General features: G+C 31.6%; 1 protein-coding gene across 6 annotated transcripts in view; it reads right to left on the reverse strand.

The window, feature by feature from the left end:
• The window catches only part of LOC143249781 (uncharacterized), a 46,325-nt gene that overhangs the window by 6,387 nt on the left and 16,866 nt on the right, over window positions 1-23,072 (reverse strand). For 2 of the 6 annotated variants that reach the window (XM_076500194.1, XM_076500197.1), the window contains exons 2-8: window positions 20,348-20,492; window positions 13,574-13,664; window positions 13,059-13,206; window positions 7,059-7,215; window positions 6,219-6,386; window positions 4,372-4,494; window positions 2,780-2,866 (exon numbers count right to left, since the gene is read on the reverse strand). In XM_076500194.1, coding sequence (XP_076356309.1) covers window positions 2,780-2,866; window positions 4,372-4,494; window positions 6,219-6,386; window positions 7,059-7,215; window positions 13,059-13,206; window positions 13,574-13,664; window positions 20,348-20,492 — 919 coding nt within the window. Of the gene's footprint in view, window positions 1-2,779; window positions 2,867-4,371; window positions 4,495-6,218; window positions 6,387-7,058; window positions 7,216-13,058; window positions 13,207-13,573; window positions 13,668-20,347; window positions 20,493-23,072 lie in introns of all 6 variants that reach the window. The other 4 variants (XM_076500195.1, XM_076500198.1, XM_076500193.1 and 1 more) reach the window with 2 other exon arrangements.

Raw genomic sequence — 23,072 nt, forward strand, 5'->3', positions numbered from 1 at the left:
CTGTAGCAAAAGGGTTAATGGATTAGTTGTTTAACCAATAGCTACTGATTCATTTATGCTGAATATTACTTATGAAATCATTTAACTATAAATTTTGTAACATTATTTGATATAAAAATTTAGACAGTGCATCACAAAGGTTTAAATTTCTTGTGTTTGCAGATGATACAAAAATATTTGATATTAATATAGTAAATACAAAGATACAAGAGCTTAGTAAATAGTTCCCTAAAAACAAACTCATGTAAAATGTGTATGTAATAACGGTAAAATAATTTAAACTGAAAGTATTAGAATAACTTAGCAAAATGTGTCAAAGAATGCAGGTGCTTTACACAAAACTAAATGTCACTAATACAGTGAAATATTTTATATCACACTTTAACATTGCTTCATGTTGCATTAAGTTTGGTGGGGAAACATATACACATATACAAAATTACATTAGAAAATTTATATTGCTTTCAAAAGAATGTTTTATATGTAACATTGATTATGGTGGACATACAACACCATTATAAACTTACAACTATTATGAAACTAAAAACCATGTTAATTTTGTATAATGCTTCATCTGTGAAAATACAATCATACATTGCTCCTCACAACATAACAAAAGACAGTTTAACAGTTTGTTCAAACAAGCTTAAAATCAGTTTCTAGTTGTTGTAATATGGATCAAGTATTTTTGATATGCATGGGCAAATGGACAATGTTCGACTTCAGATTTCAAACTTTGCTAGTGTTTACATTCTTATGCAGTTTATTACTCTTCTGAAGAAGAAAACAGTTGTTATGGTACAGTTGTGCTTTTATCTCTATTTACTTAACTATGGTGTAAAAAAAAAAGTATTCTCATTATTACTTCTCCTCGTTATAAAACATTTTTAATAAGATCATTGAATGTATACACAATAGCAGTAAACATTTTAAACTGGCTTAATGTTTAAGCCAACAAAAGAAGATACTACTATGATAACTAAACTTTCTTCAAAATCTGGTGAGAGATGAAACAAAATCCATCTGAAAGAAATATGTTTCCCCTTTTTTTTTTTTGGGGGGGGGGTATGTTAACTGTAAATCCACTGTGGAACTATATTATCAGAGATGCCAACTATTTCAAATGATGGAGCGTAATTATTGTAGACAGAGCCTGTACAGATATCGTACAACCACTGGATAATTTGAGTCATCCATATCTGTGGATCCATCTGTGGCTAAACTGTAAACACTGTTAGTAAGTATGCTTGAAATCATTTTGTTCTCTTTACACCCAACATTTGTACAATGGCTGTAGTTTTGGTTCTAGCACAGCCATATTTTTTCAGTATATCAGAATCTGAGAATATTTTTCTGAATAGATGTCCTGCATGATCAGCTACAGATAATATGTAGAGGTGATATGAGCAATGACGAATTGCGTGAACATCACTTTGCATTTATGTTTTCATATTCTGAATTCTTACTCATAAATGTCATTATCTGCATCGTTTTTGTCTTCGCCTCAGCCTTTTGTTGGTGAGATGCTGATTTTGAATGTCTGGAACAATCATTTATCCCACCACAGAAAAACTGATGTGACAAACTGTACAAAATGCATGACTGTCACTGACTTTTGATGCACTGACTGGATATTTTGCACTATACTCTTTCCTAAATTTTTGATTCACAGTTTTAGTCCTTTTAGATTTGCCAGAAACAAGACAATCTGGTGAACGAGGCCTCTTTTTTTCCATCTCATGAACAATCCCATTGATGTTTCTATGCCACTTAGAAAACGAGAAATACCTATCTACGCAAGCGCTGAATGGCTGACAAGCACTGATGATGTAACTATGAATTCCCCCATGTTCCCAGTATGGAGAAGCACCGCACTCAAACTATTGGTAGACGTCGGAGATACAAATATTTTTTATTATTTCAAGGACAAACACGATTATCACAAGTAGCCATTTGGACTATGTCTTTTATTTATTATCAAAATTTATTTGTATCTCACTAGAAATTTTCTTTTCACCCCTTTCAAGCCCTGGGGGAACAATTTATCACTTTATTGTATAGGCCTATATAATATATAATAATTTGGAAGTTGCAACAAGTCATAATATTTGTCTGTATGAGCGTATAGTTGTAATGTATACACTAAAATCGTAATGGTTGGCATCTCTGTATTATTCTTTGGTAATAACCTTACTTGCAGCATTTGAAATTAATTCTGCACATACTTTCAAATTCCTTTCATTTTTCAAAGAGATTAGTCTATTCCTAAAAGCTCCCTCAGAGAAAGATGTAATTTCTTTTGCTTATAGATACATGTAGATTCTAGCAAGTCAACAGGTGATTCATAACAACTGTAGATAAGTTTAAACATTAACTGTCATACTTATAATTCTACATTGTTCTTACGGTAACTTTTATTATTATAAATTTCTTTGAAACATCATTCAACCAAAAATATTTAAAGTTTTATCAATTTCCAGATGTCCACATTAGCTGAAGAAAGAACACAGTTAAGATGAATAACTGTCTATTAATCTATCAAAATTTATTTTTGCATTCAGGACAATAATGAAATCTGAATTTTTTAAAAATATAGCATAAAGTCTAATGGCATATAAAGATCAAAATCACAACAAATACTTAACACTTTATACTTGCTGCATCTTTCCATTTAGTAATTATTTTAATCTTGAAGCTTGTTCAAGATGTTGACAGGATAGATGTACTTCATTCTTTTATTTATTCTTACAAAAAAACACAAAAACAAACAGAAACTTACCCCAACCTGTCACAGCCCAGCTAATGATAATATACAAGCTGATTACAATAGCACCAATAGGGTCAGCAAATCTCCAAAGTTCATATCCTGCATAATTTGTAACAGTATTTGATACAGTACCTAATAACTTTCTAAAGAAAGTCTACTATTTCTAACTTAATATAAGTTATACCAATATTACATGTGTCTGTGTAAAACATTTATTAATAAAATTCAGCACTGTTACTATACATAATTAATACTACAGCAGCAGTTGTATCCTTTGGTGTAATAGATATTTCTATAATCAGTGTTTGTAGTTAATACCAATCACATTTGGTTTACTCTCTCTTTCTTTAAACAGATTTACTTTTTAACCACTAAAAACACCCGTTTCTGTTTCAGCCAAATGTTGATATTCCTAGCAATGGAACAATTCTGATTATCTTTTATTTTATATTGCATGCTTTAATAATTTTATTATTTTTAAATCATTTCAGATTGCAGTCATACTTACCTACACATCATAGTAAATCATAGTAAAGTATCTTGTAATGTATAGTATAATAGATACTGTCAACAGTATCCATACAAAGATGAAGCAAGAAGGCTGATGTGGGCTAACAAGGGATATCAACTTAATTATTCATTGGAAATATTTTTGTAACATTGCTCTTGATTAGTTTCACAGATTTCATATCAGAGGTTTGTAAAAACTCCATTTGTTTGTCTTTTGTCTACAAAAACACCTTACACAGATTACTTTTATTCAGCACCTGAAGTCATCAGTTGAGTTAGACCCATAGCAATCTGAAGTTTATCTAAGCTGCAATTGCTTTAAAGAACAAAAACACATGCTTCTGAGGTATAAAATGCCTGAATTTGTAAAGCAAGCTCACTTTCATTATGCAAAAAAAAAAAAAAAAACTTTTGTGAATGTATTTGAAATGGTATATCTCATTTAGCCCACAATTTCCAATTAGAAGAGTGTAAAATACAATATATTTCTTCCTTATAATAGTCTCAAACATTTGATATTACATTTAAATACAAGTACAGAATTTTCATGTGATGTGATCTCTGTCCAAGGTTCCCTTATTGGACTATTCTACACGATTGGAACCTGTTTGGTAATTATTCAACTAATGGTGGAGTGCATACAGGTTTTGAAGTACCTGTTAATGCTGAAATATGAAGAAATATCAGTGCTAGATCTGACTGGACAAACTTAACATTCTTTTAAAGTGAAAGAGATAATAAACTACAAGAACAATTACACAATCCTTATGTACTGAATAAATGATGTAAAGATTCAATTGATATAACTAGCTTAATGACAGTTAATATTACCCAAAAATGCAATTATCAACTAACCATGGTATGTAGTTTATTATTGAACAGGTGGTATTCAGTATTATAAAGTGCATACAACATTTTGTTAAGAAGTTCAACATAACATAGATCAAATTTCTTCTTAATTAATTTACATTTATAGAATATAGTCACTCTTTAGTTCATGAAATGAGTGGAAGTTTAAATATTCTAATGCCATTTCACAAATGGATGAACTAAAATTAGTTTATTTATTACTTCATTAAAAATATTTTTATTACCTATATATCCACACACTAAGGCTACAGTATTAGACAAGATATCATTTCTGTGATCCTGAGAGAGGGCCTGAAGGCTGCTTGATTTAAAGCGACGGCAAACTAGATATAGAACAACCTTTACTCCTGAAAGTTCAAATGTAGTACATGATAAAAATGTTTTCAAATAAAATCTTATGTTTCTTTAAAACTATGAATTTTTAATGATAAGGAAAACACTAAATAACTTTACTTCACTTGATTCAACATTCTACTTCTGTTTGACAAGAAATATAGTAAAATGTAAATATCTGTATTCTATACATCTTGATATAAGTTTGTGAACCTTCATTGGTTCATTTGTTAGGTATATACATGATATGGAGTTTGAACTGTGTATTAACTGTAATGCACAGATGCATCAAGGGAATACTAGATATGGCAGATACTGACATTTATTTATAAAAACTATACTAAGAAAAATTTTTCTGTATGCAACTTCAAATGACCCTTCCTAGGTTGGAAAATGCAAATATACATAATTTATTTTTTAGGTGTCAAACACATCTGTATAAATTTTTATTATTGAAAAAATAAAAGTTGGTTCTCATTTGTAATTAGTACTTTAGTCTGAATACTACTTGTAAATAATGCTTAAAATGTTATTTTATATGTAAAGGAAGAAAATTGAAACAAAAAATAACTGTTATAATACAGTTAAAACAAAATATCTAATTTTAAGTACCTTGGAGCTACTGGATTTTTCTTTTCCCAAGCAAAGTTGTAACCATGATATCATCTAAGCTAGGCCTATATAATAAATTGTGTCTGCATATGTTGCAATAATGGTTGTTATTTCACAATGTTGGTACACTACAGAAAGAGCAATATTTTTACTGTAACCTTTCCAGAAAATATTAATCTTTAAACAATCCAAGGCTGGAAACTACAATTACACATGTAATTGTAAAATCTCAGAGAAAACTGATCTTGTTTTTCATAGAAATTTGGCATACCTGATTGGTACTCCAAGGCAGAACAAAATGACCGAAAATGACATTTAACATATAAACTATCAGTTTGTTGTAATCAAAAACAAGCTGAAACAAAAATAACAAAAAAATGCTGCACTAATTAAAGGGCCCCAGGTACAAACTATAATGTGGGATATAAAATGTACCTTAGGTTTTGGAGGTGACTGGGAAGTAGGACCCACACTGAGGTGAGGGATATATGATCTATCAGTCTTAACCTCCAACTGCCAGTCTCACATAAATAAATGTTAAAATAACAGATAGAGAAATTAAGAGAGTGAGATGTGGGTGCTCAAGCCTGCAATGTCCCACATCTGTATCACCCTTCACTGCCTGAGTTTTTAGTTTTTCACTGCTTGTTTTTAGTTATAACAAACTAATATAATTAGTAAGAGGTTTGGGTTTGCTGTTTTTAATGCAGTCCTTTCTTTTGATATGGTTTTAATTTACTTAACTCTATCAGTATTAATATTCTCTAAAATACCATGTAAATTATATATACTTAATGAATTACGAAAAAAAACTGTCAAGAAATACCTCTGTTTCCACTGTCACAAAAATATTTTTTTTAATTAATAATGTCAACTGTAGTTTTGTTATACCTTTTTTTTCTCTCTTTACAGTTGTTTAAAAATGGCCTTTCTTACAGCTCATCCTTTTTATACAATTTCTTTTATTCATTTCTGTACAGATAATTAAAAAACTTTAATTCACGATTATCAAGCATAGAAAATATCAAAATCAAATCTGTCAGTAAAGGATTTGACTAATACACATTACAACTTCTGCTGTTCTTTAATTTTGAATTTATGAACAGCAAATTCATTAAAGACTTACCAATGGTAATCAAACAAACAGCAATAGTTTCAGCTTCGAAACTGATTATTCCACTGTGTACTGTATAAAATATTATATTTTCTACCGATTCTCGTACCATCTGCACTGATGCAAGAGACATGATCACTGACAATATAACTATAGCTATGGGTTCAAGGCGAGTTCGACCTGGCAGGTTAAAAATATACATATAATTAACTCTTCCACAAAACTCTGGCATTAAATTATTAAATTATATTTTTAAATTCTTCAAAATTTTTCACTTTAAAAATTTAAATTAAGGAGTGATAGATACTCATGAGTCACAAATCTTTTTATTTATTTTTATGCTGTAAATTCATGAACTTTTTGATACCATTATATCTCATCACTGGCCTAGTAAATGTATATCCAAATATTCTAAATTAATTTAAAAGCCCCTATCATACTGTAAAACACTTACTTTTTTATACTGTAATTTATGAACAGTTGAATATTCTTATATCTCAATATTCTCCATTAGTTTAAAAGCCAATAAGATACAAACTTTTTTAAATATTGCAAAGGTAAGCTATATTCTACCAAAAACAATATACACGTGATGACACTTCAGGTTTTTTTTTAATATGCATAACAACAACAAATAAGTAAACTGATTTATAAACTTCTAAATAATTTCAGCATTTCAAGCATGTGCTACAAAACTTATATGACTGCTTTTAGCTATAACAAAAATTTAAAACTTTTATTTATGTTATTTGAGTTTAAGTTTATTTATTACTTTTGAGAAACAAAAATAAATTTTACAATACACTTCAGCATTCAGTTCTAACATATTCAATTTTGCCTGTCATTTTTTACCTTGAGGATACTGGTACAAGTCCCTTTTCTTGATGGCTCGATTACTCCACCACATCAAAATCCCAGAGGCCAAATCAACCCCACTGTCAATCACAGATGACAATATTGACAGGGACCCAGATAAACATGCAGCCACAGTCTTAATTATTAGGAGAAGCTGTATAAAGTAAAAAAGTCAAGCTCATGAGAAAGTTAAAAGCATATTTATTTATACATTTTTAATATTTTAAGGAATTTCAAAGTAGTCTTACTTCCAAAAAACCAAATCATTTCCATGTTGAGTTGCTCTCATGCTGTCAACAACCATTTGACTAAAAGGTTTGAATGTATCAGTTGCAAAGCAAAGCATTTGTCAATGTACCCACAACTATGAACTTTCACACTTTCTATTTGACTTATCACACATGCCAGGATATCTTACATATGCTCTAATTTTCCACCATAATTCAGATTTATAAGTTGCAATCATGATGGAAAACTTCTTATCATTCAGTAATGGGGAAGTGAACAGAAAGGTATTTCAGAGAAAAGCACTTGTTTGAAATTCACATAAATCCTAAAAATATAAAATTTAAATTGTGTAGATTTACCTCTGAAATACTGAATAGTCATACTGAAAAGGAAACAAGAATCAGAGAGTGGTTAAAGATTAGACAAAAATATAGGCAGAAAGTTAAATCTTTCAGCACGGACTAGATCGCTGGAATCAACCTTGAGACCATTTTGTGCTTTTTATACTTTTCATTCTATAATTTTTAAATTAGTAAGCATATGTTCATAAAATTTGGTAAATTATCAGTAAATATTACAAGGTTTTTTTTGCAACAAATATTTTTTATTAAGTCTTAAGTTTTTTTAACTAATGTTTTCTTCTGTCCTTTTTTTTGAAACATTGCTATCTAACATGCAAAGTAATTTTTATATTAAGATTTTAAAACAAATTTTAATAACATCAACATAATTATCAAATATTTTAAGAAAAATTATGTTATTTTCACTATCAAATCTTTTTATTGGTTTGGTAGATTTAACCACCATAAAAAAATTAGGAAGTAAATATACACTATGCTTTTTGATCCTAGAATGACAACATATTATAACTCACAAACACAAATGTTTGGTCAAGGTAATATCATAACATTACACATTTATATATATTAATTATTTTCATTATATTGACTTCCCAGTCATGTCTGACTAGAAATACAGAAGTTACAATGAAGCAATGCACATTTACTCACGTTATTGTATCCAGTGATATAAAAGTGACCTTCAGTCTTCCCTGTCTTAGTTGTGGTTTAGTGGACTAGTATTTTATAAAATACAGTCACATTTCAATTATTATACATTATTACTATTTACAAACAAGTTCTTAAACATATTTTTTGTTGAAACATAGAACAGCAAATGAAGTAAAAAAAAACTTATCTTCTTCTTACAACCTTTGTACTTGGTTGCTGCTTGTTGTAGCTTGCTAGCCCATAAGAAAGTGTGCATGAAGAGGATGTGAAACAAATAATTTCTTTATATATAATATATACATTTGAATAACCAAACAATTATAGTTACTATACTGATACCATACAATTTCACTATAATTTAAGAAGCTTAGAAACTAAGCTGTATTTGGGTCTGAAAAAATATGAAATTTCGAGCATATGAAAGACTCAACTTACCAACTTAAAGTTTTGTATCAAAAAACAAGTTGACATTATAATACTTGAAAATGACTAAGAAAGCAACTAGAAGATGTTGTAAGCTTTCAATTGCCTATTTGCAGGCCATAGCCAGAAGTAATTTTATATGAAGAAATTTTCTCAAAAATTGAAAGAGGTAGACAGGGACACTGTGTTTAATTCTGAACAGTTGATATTTCAGCAAATAGAAAGGCAAGAATGTCCTTATTTTATATTCTAGCTTGTCAATATTGGTAATTTTAGTCCCTAATTTGTAAGAAATTATAAACATAAAAAAACATCTAATTTGAACAAGTGCTGCATTCAACAACCATGTAACACACCAAAATCAATGTTCAAAGGTGTTTTCTTAATATTTACTTTTATACTAAGAAGCTAAATAATCTATAATACAACAGTTTAATACCAAAACTTACTAACATAAATTCATAAAATAATAGTTCAAATTTTTCAGCAAATGAGACAACATGGTCTTTGACCACTTTCCCATGTGGAGTAGATTAATAAAGAAGGCTGCACCAAAGATGTCATCAACCAGAGTTACAGTAGAATCCAGAACCAGAAATACTGAAAGAACTGGATTAAAGAGAGACTTAGTAAAGTGAACCAGCTTTATATATATTTAAAAACAAACATAAGAAACATTTTTCTCAGCAGGGTATTTGTCCTAGACACACCTTAGTTCTTACAAATAACCAAATCCTTGGTTAGGATGATTTATTTGTGGAGCCAATTATAGGAGCACAAATGGTGGCATATACATGTAAGAGGAATACTTTGTCCCAATGTTGTAATGAAAGATTATCTAGGAAGTAGCTCAGTAAAAATGTATGAACAGACCCCTAGGACTTTAGTCTTTCTTGTTCTGTATCCCAAAAAAAAAGTCAGGAGTCAGAAAATGGCCAAATTAGCAGATGCTCACAAAAAATTGAAAAAATACCCATGCTGTCCTAAAGACAAGGTCTCAACAACTAGAGAACCGTGTATTTGGAGCATTAAAATACAATAAATAAAAACAGATAATTCCAAGACCAGTTGGAGCTATGAGACATTTACTGAAAATAAGCACGAAGCCTCAGACACTTCTGATTCTCATGGCTTATGCAGACTAAACACCTAAGGACATCCAGAATGAAAGCATTCCTCTCAATAGAATACTTCTGTGCCCTTTAAACCTTTTAATTTGTATAAAAAAGGGAACTGGTTAGGGAAGTAATGTGTTTAACCTGTGAAGCCAGTTGATCAAAGCACAGGTATGAAAAATTCTATATTCTGTACCTGCAATGAAAAGTTTGTTGAATAGCAGACCAGTCAAATATTGTAAGCAGACAAACTCCCAGGACTTCAGTGCCCTCTATCCACACATTTAAAAGCATTGTTTTTGAAGAAATGGCATTTTTCTATAATTTGAAAAACTTGTGACCATGAGGAAGTGTCATATGAATTTTTGACAAAGTTGCAAAAGTCTATGGCTTTTATCACATAACCAGCAATGTAATAATGTTAAACTGGCACATAGTGCATGGACTAGGCTATTCCAGTCCTCCCATGGTGAGTATGTTACAATTTATGTTAATTATGCTTCAACCCAGACATCAACCTGGGATGGAGAAGCAAAACATTTTCTTTGCATGTGGAGTACTGAGTCACTTTGGAGTGAACTGCCCATATCACGCAAAGTAGACGTGTTTATCAGATCAACAGGTAAAGGAAGACAAAAAATAGGTAATGAACGATGCAGTTCCAGCTTCAGATAACTAACAATGATCAAAACAGACTTGATCACCAACTTGGAGAATATAATGGAGGTCTAGCACCAAAGGTTTGGTGAAGAGCCAAACTCTCTCATAGCTGGCTGGTCCTTGGTATGTGCCTATCAGAATACAAGGGAAAAAGAGAATTTTTTTAGATGATAAAGGAATGGCCACAACTCTGGTAAATCTTATGATTCTCAAAGCAAAACCAACACTCAGACTTGTCATTATTGATTTAATACTGACAAATGGAGATAAGCTAGGTGTGAATGGAAACCTGAATTTCCAACTCTCTTTCTCTTACAGACATCACTCAAAGAATGAAAGCTGTTATCAATAATACTGGTTGTAGCTTCCACATCCTTTCAATAAGATTACTGTACAAGATTATCTATCAGTTTTGTCTGTGCAACTGGTCAAGTGATATTCCATTGGATATTTATCTGACATTGACCAGATCTGATCCAGAAAGAAGGGAATGCAAGAGTGTACATGAGAGAGCACTAAAAATATCTCCATTTACACAAGTGGTATTCCAAGGTCTACTACAGATGAAGTATGTTGTGTAAGTACCATAAAACATGAATACTGGTCCCAAACAAATAATAAGCTGCTTCCTGTTCAGAAGGCAAGCAGCATTCACGTGGACAGGTAGGTGCACAAGAAAAGATGAAATACCAGTATTACTTTGAAATTATGGGTGACTGATTTTTCTATTTTTCCACAGGTGCAACCATCTGCATATTGAGCAAAGAGAAAGAAACTAGTTGTAACACTAGTGTTGTATCTATTAAACTGCAACAAAAAGTGAATACATGGTTGCCACCATATCAGAGTTTAATAACTAAGGGTATTGCAAACAATCTAGACTTAACACTGTGCAGCAACTCAGTAATTTGTTGATTGAATATTCCAATTAATTTTAAAATGTTATTTTGTAATTTACATTATTTAAGTTTTGGTTGACTGTACATTATTTTTAAAAAGTTCCTTTTATGGGTGTACTGCAGATTTGTTTATAGTATTTAATTAGGTATTGGTTTTCTTTGTTAAAGGGTCATGTTTTCTGTATTTACAGGAGTAAACCTTTATCCAATGCATGTGTATTAATTTATTGTTTTTATACTTTAGAATTAATTGTCAGATTAAGGACAAGCCTGAAGTAAAGGGTAAAGAAAAGTATGGCATATAGAGGATATTCAAATTTGTAACTTAATATAGTATATTTTTTAAAGATCTATTAGTTAATCTGAGCATGTACAATTTGTACATATAGTTAGGACATTTATCAAGTTGCTTTCACTTTGGTTGCCTTTTTAATTTGTCATCCTCTGGAGGTAACACCAAATCTACCCGTGAGCAATATTGCATGAATGTAAACAACAATGGCCTTCAATGATATCAGTTAAGGCCTCAAGGTTACATCTCTTATGTTTGAATTAAAATAACTACTTATATGAGTATCTCTCACTGATCTGTCCTTATTATCTATGTAAATAACATCAGTTTAATTAGTCTGAAACAGAATCTAAATCAGTGAATTTTAGAGAACCACTCAGATACAGTAAAAGTGGCTGTCCAGCATCCAAAGCAAGTGCATGTACATACACAATGTTAGTCTTAAATAAAGACTGTTCCTTGTATTTCTGCATAGTTGTGTACAGTGTCCATATTTTATTCTCATGAACTTAGATAACCTTGCACTAAAATCTTGTTGAACCTCCTGTTATTCTATCAACCTGCTTTACTGCTCCAAAAGAAGTCAGAGCAACCTTAATATATCACAGCTTAATGGTCACTAGAGATCAACATGAGTTTCTACAAATTTTCATGTGAATAATAAAAGAAAAAAGTTCACTTTCATGAACACATTTATAAATGTTATCATTGGTTAAACAAGAGATGTGTAAATGACGACCACACAAGTTACATGACAAATGCAATACTAACTCTATACTAAACCATCCTGTAAAGAAACTTAAAATAAATAAGATATGCTTTCAGGAAGAGAAAAACTGACCTAATATCATAACTTAAGTTCTGATTAAAGAGGGCAAGACTGTACTGTTTAAGAGTACCTGAAAATTTACTTAAAATATGAAATAATAGCTACACTGTAACTGTATAAAAAAAATTAGATTACTAACAATTGAAGAAAAAAGAAATACAAATAAGACAAATATGAATTTCATGTATACTACTATAAAAGGTCCTTAATATTAGAAACCCTGAATGAGGAACCACATCCAAGGAATCTGTAAAACAGGAGCAACTTACTTGCATCTTGCTACTTTTCCATTTTTTTAGATGAATTCTTCTAACATTATGATAGTACATACTGTCAATTTCCAAACATCAGTCACTTAGAACAGAATATTTTTATACATGCTACAACCTACCAGATATCTCATCATTATGGTTCCCTGTTTGGAATCTGCCCTTATTCTACACATGGAAATAATGTGGTCTAAAAGGTAAACCTTTTAATATAGTCTAATAAGAAAGTCAGCTATTCCACTTATTGTTTTCAACTACGTATAAAAACCTACCAAATTGCACACAAATGACAGTTTTGACATAAAAGTTGCTTTTCTTCTCAAGCTGGTCTTTTCATCAGTGTTTTCCATAGCATCATCAACTTCCAGTTGTAGTTCTTCAAATGCTGTAATAAGCTCATCTTGAGTTTTGTAATATCTCCTGAAAAAAAGATAGAGGAGAAAAAAAACTACCAAATTTGACTTTATGACTCTAAGCTTTCTTTACAATGAAGATTAACTAAACAAGTTTTAACACATTTCAGTACAAGTGATTGTTTCTTATTTGATTATCCAGTATCAGAGAAATATTTTTAAGTGCCTTTCTTTAAGTAAAAGTGTAAGTTAAAATATGAGAATTGTGATTAAACTGAATTCATTCATATGTTTGTATCTATTTGGTTTTGTTACATTGTGATATAAATTATACTTTAGAACATGTATATCAAGAAATCCAGAAATAATGAATAACAGTTTTTCTCTATTTTTATATCAGTTATATTTCAGTTTAGGATAATGTTTAGCCATACCGAACACTTTTTGGTAGAGCCTTGTCACCCCGTTCTTTTCCTCGTCGTTTTGTGGTGAACCATTCCAAAGGAACCTGCCAGCTAAATATTTCTGCTGTAGGTTAAGTTGATAACCTCATTAATTTCAGAAATTACACACAAAAAAACAAGACTAAAACATTCATTTTCTAACAGTAGATTTTACTAATACTGTATCAAAATTACAGAATTACTTCTTAAAATCTAGTTTTAGCTTTAAAATGGATAGGAATTATAATTATTATTACAAGGGCTGTTATGCTTTTAAAGTGTCATCTGGTGATAATAATACTGTGTTATTTCACTTTTTCAAATTGCCTCCTATTTATAAGTTTACTTAACCCATGAGTAGTCTTTGAATAAATCAGCTGTAGAATATTATTTGTTAGTTTCACTCTTACAAGAGATGAACTGACACAAGAAACAAGAAGCTACTTTAGTACTACTTGAACTCTAATAACATAATATTTAAAATTTATGAGTTACACCACTAGATGATTAGATGCATAAAAAGTGAGAGTCTAGAAAGGTAAAGATACATTTCTTCTCAAGTAAGGCAGGATAAAGAAATAAAACCAAGAAAGACAGGGCATGCTTACTGGAAATGTGTGTTGAAAAGTCTGAAGAGTGACAGGAAATGAATTTCAAGTAGAGACATAACAAATTTAGAACTGATTGAGTAGCCATAGTGAGATCTGGCACCAAGCAGACTGTTAGTTCTGAACAACAGAAAATAAAACAAAAAAGTATGATTTCAAAATGTTACTAACTCAATTCTCCATAGCAATATGGATACCCAGGTCTCACACCATGAGCTATGTCATGGTAATAGTAAATCAGTAATTGATGAAAGTGTGAAAATCTAATTCAAAGTGCATAACTACTTTGCAATAAAGCCTTCTTACCAAGCTGAATATATAAAAAAAATCAATAAATTACAGAGAGAGGATTGGAAAGTTAATATCCTATTTATATCAATAAAATAACATGGAATAATAAAAGTATGATACATATCTAACTTAGATTATCAGGATGACTACAAGAAAGTTAATCCTCCATACAATGAAGGTTTAAGGCATTCAAAAATGAGACTACAATATCAAACAAAATGACACATCAGGCTTAACAGTTTCAACCTACTTGAGGAAGTTTCAAAGAACATTTATATGAATAACATAACTTGGTATTAAAAAAAAGTTATTTTACAAGGTTCAAACATATACATAAAAAGGCAATTATTTTTATTATTTAATTAAGTAAATTTCAGCAAGCAAATGGTTTAAGAGATAAGAAAGTACAAAAATTATAAATAAATTATGTTAAAAAATATAGAGTTGTTCTGAATGTGAATAAAATCACTTGCTTCTAATTTCAAAGTGGAATAATGGAATACTAAATCAAATGATAATGGATCACAAGAATCAAAATCTGTCATTTATTCCAAAGGATTGTTTAGTTTACAGCTTAAAAATTAACTTTCAGTTTTATCAAGTTGTTATGTTTTAACACAAATAGTTAGTCAAACAGTGCTTGGACTCACCATGTTCTCTTTCGTATTGCCTTGAATCTATTCAACCATACTTTGTTGTCATAGTTACATTATTCAAACATTTAAAGAATACATTTTTGGCTTTATAACAAAGTTTCATTAAACCTTCCTCCCAGAAAGAATCTAAAAAGATTCATTACAGCATAAACTAAATAATTTTCAAAAATAAAGCAACCAAAAAAACAAGTATACTTAAAATTGGGTAACCCTGTTCTCAGATTTGATGTTTCCAATTTAATAGAGCTGCTATAAGAATCAAAATGGCTCTCCTTCACAGCTGTCTTTTTGTTGGATACATGAAAAAGCAGGGTTTAAAATTTTCAGTGGAGTCCAACCCTATGAGATTTATTTATGGCATCCTTGACAATACAACAGTTGACACAAAATATGAATGGAAGCTCTTTATACATAGGTTCAACCCACCATTAAAACTTTATATGCAGTCTTTTATGTTTCAGTGTTTACTTCTTTAATATTGTGATAACTATTTCAGATGATACATTAGACATTTCAGTTTACTAGAAACCAACCACAAGTCATTTACTTAGCATGCAACTCCTTTCACCTGATGAAAATGCACACAAGAATCCCTGAAGATAAGTTTTACATACATCACATAATTACCAAAAAATTTGCATACCGTTTCATGACCACAGTAAATCATACATTTTTTCAAATGTGTCTCACATGTAAAAATGTGAAAAAATCTCAAATACATCTTGGTTCATTCAAAATCAGAAACAGAAAGCAACTTAACACATCACTTCCTAAAAGTAGTAAACAATGCAACCAATCTATTTATCATTTATATCTTCACTTGTTCAAGAACATTTAGACAAAGCACACTTTCATGTAAAGCATGAATGCTTGTACATATCCACTTACCTTATGTGTGGTACAGATTGATATGATGTGTTTCCTACCTCCTTAGTTAACATGCAGTTTTGTGAAAGAAATGTATCTTTCAAAGTTTCTTGTTTGGATGGAGAGTATTCATGTAGACACTTCAACTTTCCATGTTTTTGTGCATACAAGATGTGAGATAACTAACCAGAACTAAGACAGCTTTCTATTTCCAAATGTCACAATGCTACATTCCCTCTAGAAAAAAAAACTTGGTTAACTGAGGAATTGAGCAACAGGCAGATACTGTCATGCTTTAGCACTCAATTCACAGTGACAAGAATCCTGCGTGTAAGATGCATTCATAAACAAACATTGGTTTGTGTGACAATAATGTGTCTGGATATAAAATTGGTTTCCCCCCCCATAGGAATAATTCAACATTTTTTAGAGCAACTTTAACTTTTGTAACCACAGGAGAAGATAACTGTATCACAGTGTGTGCTCACTTAAACTATGCTGAACAGTTACAGGAGTAGAATATAGTATTGTAGTGTTTGCTTGCTTCAACTCTGCTGAAAAGACTACTGGTTGCAGGAGGAGGGAACAGCATTACAAAACATGATCATCTCAACTCTAGTGAATAAACTCTGGTTGCAAGAAGGATCAAGTAGCATGTGTTATATTTATAATTTTCTACTGTAATGGTACTACGTTGTATATCACCCTAGTTCACGAGTCAAATCGATGAGGGTTCTCCATAGTCCACCATCAGCAGTTACTAGGAAATGATAAACAACAAGGTCTCCCATGCTCCACTAAATGAGGAGAGGGATTTGTGGTGAGAGGCCAGGAAAAATTTGCTCAGACCCCATCAGTCATCTAGTGTGAAAAGATATTTTACCTGAGACAATGCAACGGGTGATCAATCCTTGGTACTGGCTTTTTCCATGATAGTCCATAGAATAGGTATGGTCTGGATTAGACAAAAAAGGATGAAAATATAGATATATCATGAGGATATTTCAAGTGGTCTTGCTGAACAACCCATCTCACAGTGGACATCTATGGATCTAGGAAAGAGAATAGGAGTTCTTTCCATTATTCAGATCCAAACAGTTCAAAAGGCAAAGAACAGATGAAGGAAGTACAGACAACCTCTCAAGCAGTTACAGACTGAGGAAGAAAAGATCAAACTCAGAAGAGTGATACAGAAGTGTTGTGGAAAATGATGTGAGAAGCAACAATAGGACAGACATAAGAACAGCTGTAATAGTAGGTAAAAGAAGGAGAAACCAACCCTGGATAAAAAGGCAATATATATGGCAGGAAGCCAATAATTTGAATGGGTATGCACCAAATCATATAAACCCAATTAACATTACAGTCTAGCATGGAAGCAAGATGAAGAGGATGGATAAAGGAGGAGTAGAAGAACAAAGTGAAGAAGACAAAAAAATTCACTTCATCAAACTGGGAAAAGAGAAATGCCATAGACAGGACTTCCTAACAGTTAGTAGAGGTTCAGGCATTGACAAGTCCATGATTAACAGCTAAAGGAAAAAAATAAAGGCAGTCACAAGATGACTGCTAGAAGGAATGGAGTGGTATAAACATCAACAGCAAGAGACCTGCCATGGTTACTAATAAAAAGAAAAGGTGATGGAATGAGGAGAAAATTATGACAAGAACAGTGACACAAAATCAGAAATTCAGCCAATAAAATAGGAATAGAAGACCAAGCAAGCATTTTGGAATCTCCAACTTGTTGAACAACTGCTGTAATGATCCTGGCAGGTAACAAGCCTCCAAAAGCCATAGACAAAATAAGGCCTAAGTATGAACAATATTATACACTCAGTGATTTATACTTGGCCCTGTTTTTTTTTTGATAATTCACAATAAATAAAGTTTTTGAAGCAAAAGCTAACAAAACAAAATCAAAATTTCATTAAAAATGCAAACCTCATGAAAATGAGAAAATTTTAATATGTCTGAGTAACATATCATAATTACACCCCAAAGACACTGTTAATTTGTGCTGAGATGAGTAATAAAAAGGTAAAGGACAGGGAGAAATAAACTATGAAAACTATGAAATAAAGGAAAGTATTTTTATACTTAAAATTAAAATGATAAAATCACTTTGCACTCTAACTGTTCAGAGTTTGAGTGCAAATAACTACTATAGGTAAATAATATATTTTAAGTAGAAATACTTAATTAAAATATTGTCATTCTTTGTGTACGAGATACTTATGTTTAACAAAATCTTACCAGGTTTAGTGAGGTTATCTTGGGTGTTACTCTATGTACTATTGTATAAATGTCCTTTCCCTGTTGAGAACTGTAAAATATGTCACCCTCTTGCAAAAGGGTTAATGTGAAAACACATTACATATGCATGTTTTAACTCATCTAACAAACTTTGTTAAACTTAAGCTCAATGAAGCATACTTGCTTGAAATGCAGCTTAAAATTACAAAAACATGCTCTCTTTAATAAAATAGGAAACAACTCAAAATTTAAAAAATGAAATAGGTCATAACTTCAAGAAAAATGTTGTTAAAAGAAAGGTCATGCCTATCTTAATCCATAAGAAAAATGTTCTTGAGGACAACATGATCTGCAGTAGTTAAGACAAGCATGGAACAACAAATAACCTGAGACTGAGAAATGAAACAACTGTTTCATTTCATTACAAAATAAATGCATCATTATGAAAGTCCTTTTACAATCAGGTGTGGAGAGTAAAGTATCAATAGTGAGTGTCAATGTACTCATACAAAGTCCACAAGATGTTATACATGTGTTAAAGATACAGCTTTCTGTAAGTCTCAATACTTACAAAATGAAGAAAGACAATGAACAAGTGAAACTCTGAAGTATTTTAATTAATATTAGTTTGGATTGCCTTTGTTACCAGCACATATCAATGAGAAGATTTTTAACAAGGATTCATTAAAATTATAAATGTTGGATGTTTTAAAAATTTGTGAACAACTTAAGAAATATGGTAATAGAAAATACATAATACCACCCCATTAATCAAGTCACACCATTACAAACATGTTTGATCCCAAAATGGAAGCTCAATTATCAAATATGTCATGAGTTAGTTGGAAACATGTTCCCAAATGCAACATGAGAAATAGCAACTCGTGGTTCTGTTTAATTGCACAAGTCAGAAAGCAACAAGTGGAAGAATGTAGGTTAGAAAACTAAATTAATCAGTGAGTATCAATATATGTGGAGTTAGTGAATTTGGATAGTTATGCCATATCAACAGATAACTGCCCAGCAACAGTCCCATACAAACTAGTTATCTAGCAATTACACCCGAGAAAGTACCAATCAGATTAAAAGAATGAAATGTAGAACTGAGCTAGTCAAACTTTTTGACAAGTTACAATTATGCTAATTAAGTAGTTCAAAATGCTGTGATTTGGGTTCTGTAAGCAGCCCCTCACTTGTTCCTGACTTATCCAGCTATAGTGTAGTTATTCAACTGATCCAGAATAGCACAGTAACTCTGCTGCATCTCAGGATCTAGAACAGCCATACTACAGTTTTACAGATATTCATCCTATGAACAACTTATAAATAGTTAATGCTATCCCTTATCTAGTCCAACAATTTTTATAACAAACATATGATATGAAAGTAAAGAAGACTACTAAATATTAACTATGCTGATACAAGATGTATTAGATTTATTCATAAACATATTGGAAAAAATTTTTATTGCATTCTATAGGTAAAATTATGTTTGGAAGAATATCTTGGGATAACTTGTTATTTCAATGTTAATGTATATAATAGGTCTAATTAATGAACATATTGTCAGTTAGAATGAAGAGTTTAATAATTATGATATCAAATTGTTTCAAGATAGTTTTGGGAACTTTGATGTAGATGAATAAATGAATATCTTGTATTCAAATTATTTTTTGTTTACATTAAACAGACTGAGTGAATTTCTTTATTTTAAACATAAACCTCCTCAAGCTTATGTTTTGTGTGCTTAAACCATTACTGCATAACCTGGCATTAAACAAATTTATCTAACTGGTGCAGAGTTAAATCCAAACATCTATGCCCAAGGCAGCCCATTACAGGTTATCCACTTTATTATTTTGTGGTGACATCATACTGGAATATATATATGTGTACATATATTCCAAACATCTTTAAGTTCCTAACTGCATCCATACAAAAGCAAAAAAGTTAAAAGTTAAGTTTTAATTATCTATTTACCTAAGACTGTTGCATATTCTAACTGTACATTTGATATTATTCTAATGGTAACTCCAAAGCAATAAAGAGCCTGGTTGTTCAAAGTTTCAATAGAATTGCATCTTTACCATCAAGTATGCTTGAAGCAGAAGGTGCTACCTCTTCCATCATTATCTGCCAATGGGTTCCTGATGATGTGCATGATGTGTCTCTGACCATAAGACCATTATGGATGCTCTCTGCTCCTTCTGAAAGCGAGTGAGATCCATTTAGCTGAAAATAAGAAACAACAAAGTCAGTCTCGAATATGCATTAAAAACTTTCACACATGAAAGTAACAGATTATATATTGAAATACGGTTGTCAACATGGAAATATATACCGAAATTTGGAAGAGATCTGGCCTCTTACCCAGTTTTACTCACAAAGACCCAAAATTTCAAGCAGGTACTTACTTCTGTAATACTAAAAGCTTTTTCTTGTTAAGTTGCTATCATGCTGTCAACATCTACGACACTTTGGTTCAAAATATCCTTGACACAGTGCAGAGGATGCATCAAGTTAAATGGAGTTCTTCACTCTCCCACTTTTCATGTGGCTTAATGTGTCTGTTATTAAAACATACTTAAGCTCCACTTTCACATTATAATCCAATGCTCCTAGTTACAGCTGTGACAAAAACTTCATATCTCCTGGTTGTGGAATGTTGAAATATAAAAACTTCATTTTTTACACGAGTATTCTACACCTAATACTATGGTGTACAGGATAGAATCACATATTTACTATTTCCTAAATTAATAAAAACCTTTTCAGCATTTCTGTTTGTTTTCAACTTTTTTTTTCAGTTCAGATTGGACACAAAATATTCTTCAAGTAAATATATTTAATATTATAATTTTCCAATACTGAAAATGTATTTCCAAGGTATTTACCTCTTCACATAATAATTATTCTTGTTCAGTGCTGTCCTCCAGAAACAATTTTTCTTTTGTATGCCACAAGCCTTGAGCTCCCACATTCCCCAAGATTAACATGATACATCTGTGTCTCATATGCAAATTATCATGCAAAAATCCTCCACCAACAGAAGTGTGACACTCCCTCTGGACAAATGTGAATCCCTTTATTCAATTCAATCAAACTATCACGTCAAGTTTTGACATAAAATGGAAATATGGTTTTCAGTGAAAAGTGCAAAAGAAGGTAAGTAGCTATCAGAAATACATTTTCAGTACAGGAAAAGTTCCAACACAGTACATCACCACCTCTCACATAAATAGCTAAATCCCACAGTGAACAGATGGAGGGAACTATGCAAAGGAAATAAAGAAGCATCCAAAGGGCACAATAAAAAAATAGATCCTTGAAGTAAATGATCATATGTAGGAGGCAGCACCACTTCTGTACCAAGAACACTAGTACCTTATCCAGTGTGAAAAGAGGTGCCACAGACAAAGGCGGAAATGGCAAGTAGCACGTCCAAAAGGGACAGAACAATACTTGGATTAGGATCCAAACCATACAATAAACAGATGTGCTTCTAGGTGTAGAGTGGCAAGGACAAGACAGACCATACACAGCAAGTCAGCTGGTTGGTTGGTTGGTTGGTTTGTGTCTTACGGTACAAAGCAACCACACTATCTGCACCAAACATCCAATAAAAAGTTAAAGTAAAATTATTGAGACCAATAAAAAGAAATTATGGTAAAACAAAACAAAGTTTAATTTTTGAATTAAAACATAAATGACATTAAATCCAATTTTTATATCTAGTCTACAGCAGTAAGAGAAAAACTACAGTTACACAAGTTGTAAAGGACTTTCTGTAGCAAAACTATAATTATCATAACTTGCAAGGATGACTAACGGGATATTTCAAAAATCAGCATTAGTCACCTGGTCATTAGTCAGTCCTGGTGTCAAGTTATTTGACATTATGGCCATTTTCTAATTTCAAATTCAATTAGATGGACTTTGATTCTTAAAAGGAAATCACATTAATGTATAAATTTAAAAAACTTAAACAGCATTAAAAAGATAAATGGCCTTTAAAAAACTAAAAACATTTCTAAGGTGGACATTGTCACCATCACCAATAACATTGTCTGAACGTTACAGATAAACCTTGGGACAAAATATATGTTTAAAATGGTACCATCATTGGGAGTCGTAAAGACGGCAAGACAGTAAAATGTGGTTTATTGTGACCTGAGTGTTACACAGACAACACATTGGTGCATCAGTCCCAGATTAAAGAAAATGATGAGTTAAAAAACTGTGACCAATGGGTAGTCTAGTTAGAATAACTTCCTCTTTCCATGTTTTCATGTTGCTCACTCCACGTCCACTGCCAACTGGCACAGAGCCAAGCCTTGAATAGAGGACCACAGTCCATGTATAGGACAGGCACAGCAGTGATAGTGCCAGAGCAGATAGGCTTAGCAGCAGTGTCGGTGAGCTCGTTCCCGTGAATACCAACATGGCCAAGAATCCAGAAAAACTGGATAGAAGTAGATGTTAAAGAGAAATGGGCCAATCGGTTTTGAACATCTGCAAGAACAGGGTGTGAACCAATGTGAAGCAATTCCAGGGCCAGTAGAGAACTAAGTGAGTCAGAATAAATAGTGCAATTTGAGTACTGCTTAGCTTCTATGTGATCTAGGGCAGGAGAAATGGCATATAGTTCAGCAGTGAACAGAGAAGCTCTAGAGAGAATTCTGAATGCAACTACCAAACCACAATAAACCATGGCAGAGCCCACACAGTCAACTGATTTTAAACTATATGTATAAATAGGAATGTAAGGATGGTTCGAAAGATGTTCAGCAAATAACAGATGGCATTTTCAAT

This window comes from Tachypleus tridentatus, chromosome 4 (assembly GCF_004210375.1).
Source record: "Tachypleus tridentatus isolate NWPU-2018 chromosome 4, ASM421037v1, whole genome shotgun sequence".
In the NCBI taxonomy this organism is placed as follows: Eukaryota; Metazoa; Arthropoda; class Merostomata; order Xiphosura; family Limulidae; genus Tachypleus; species Tachypleus tridentatus.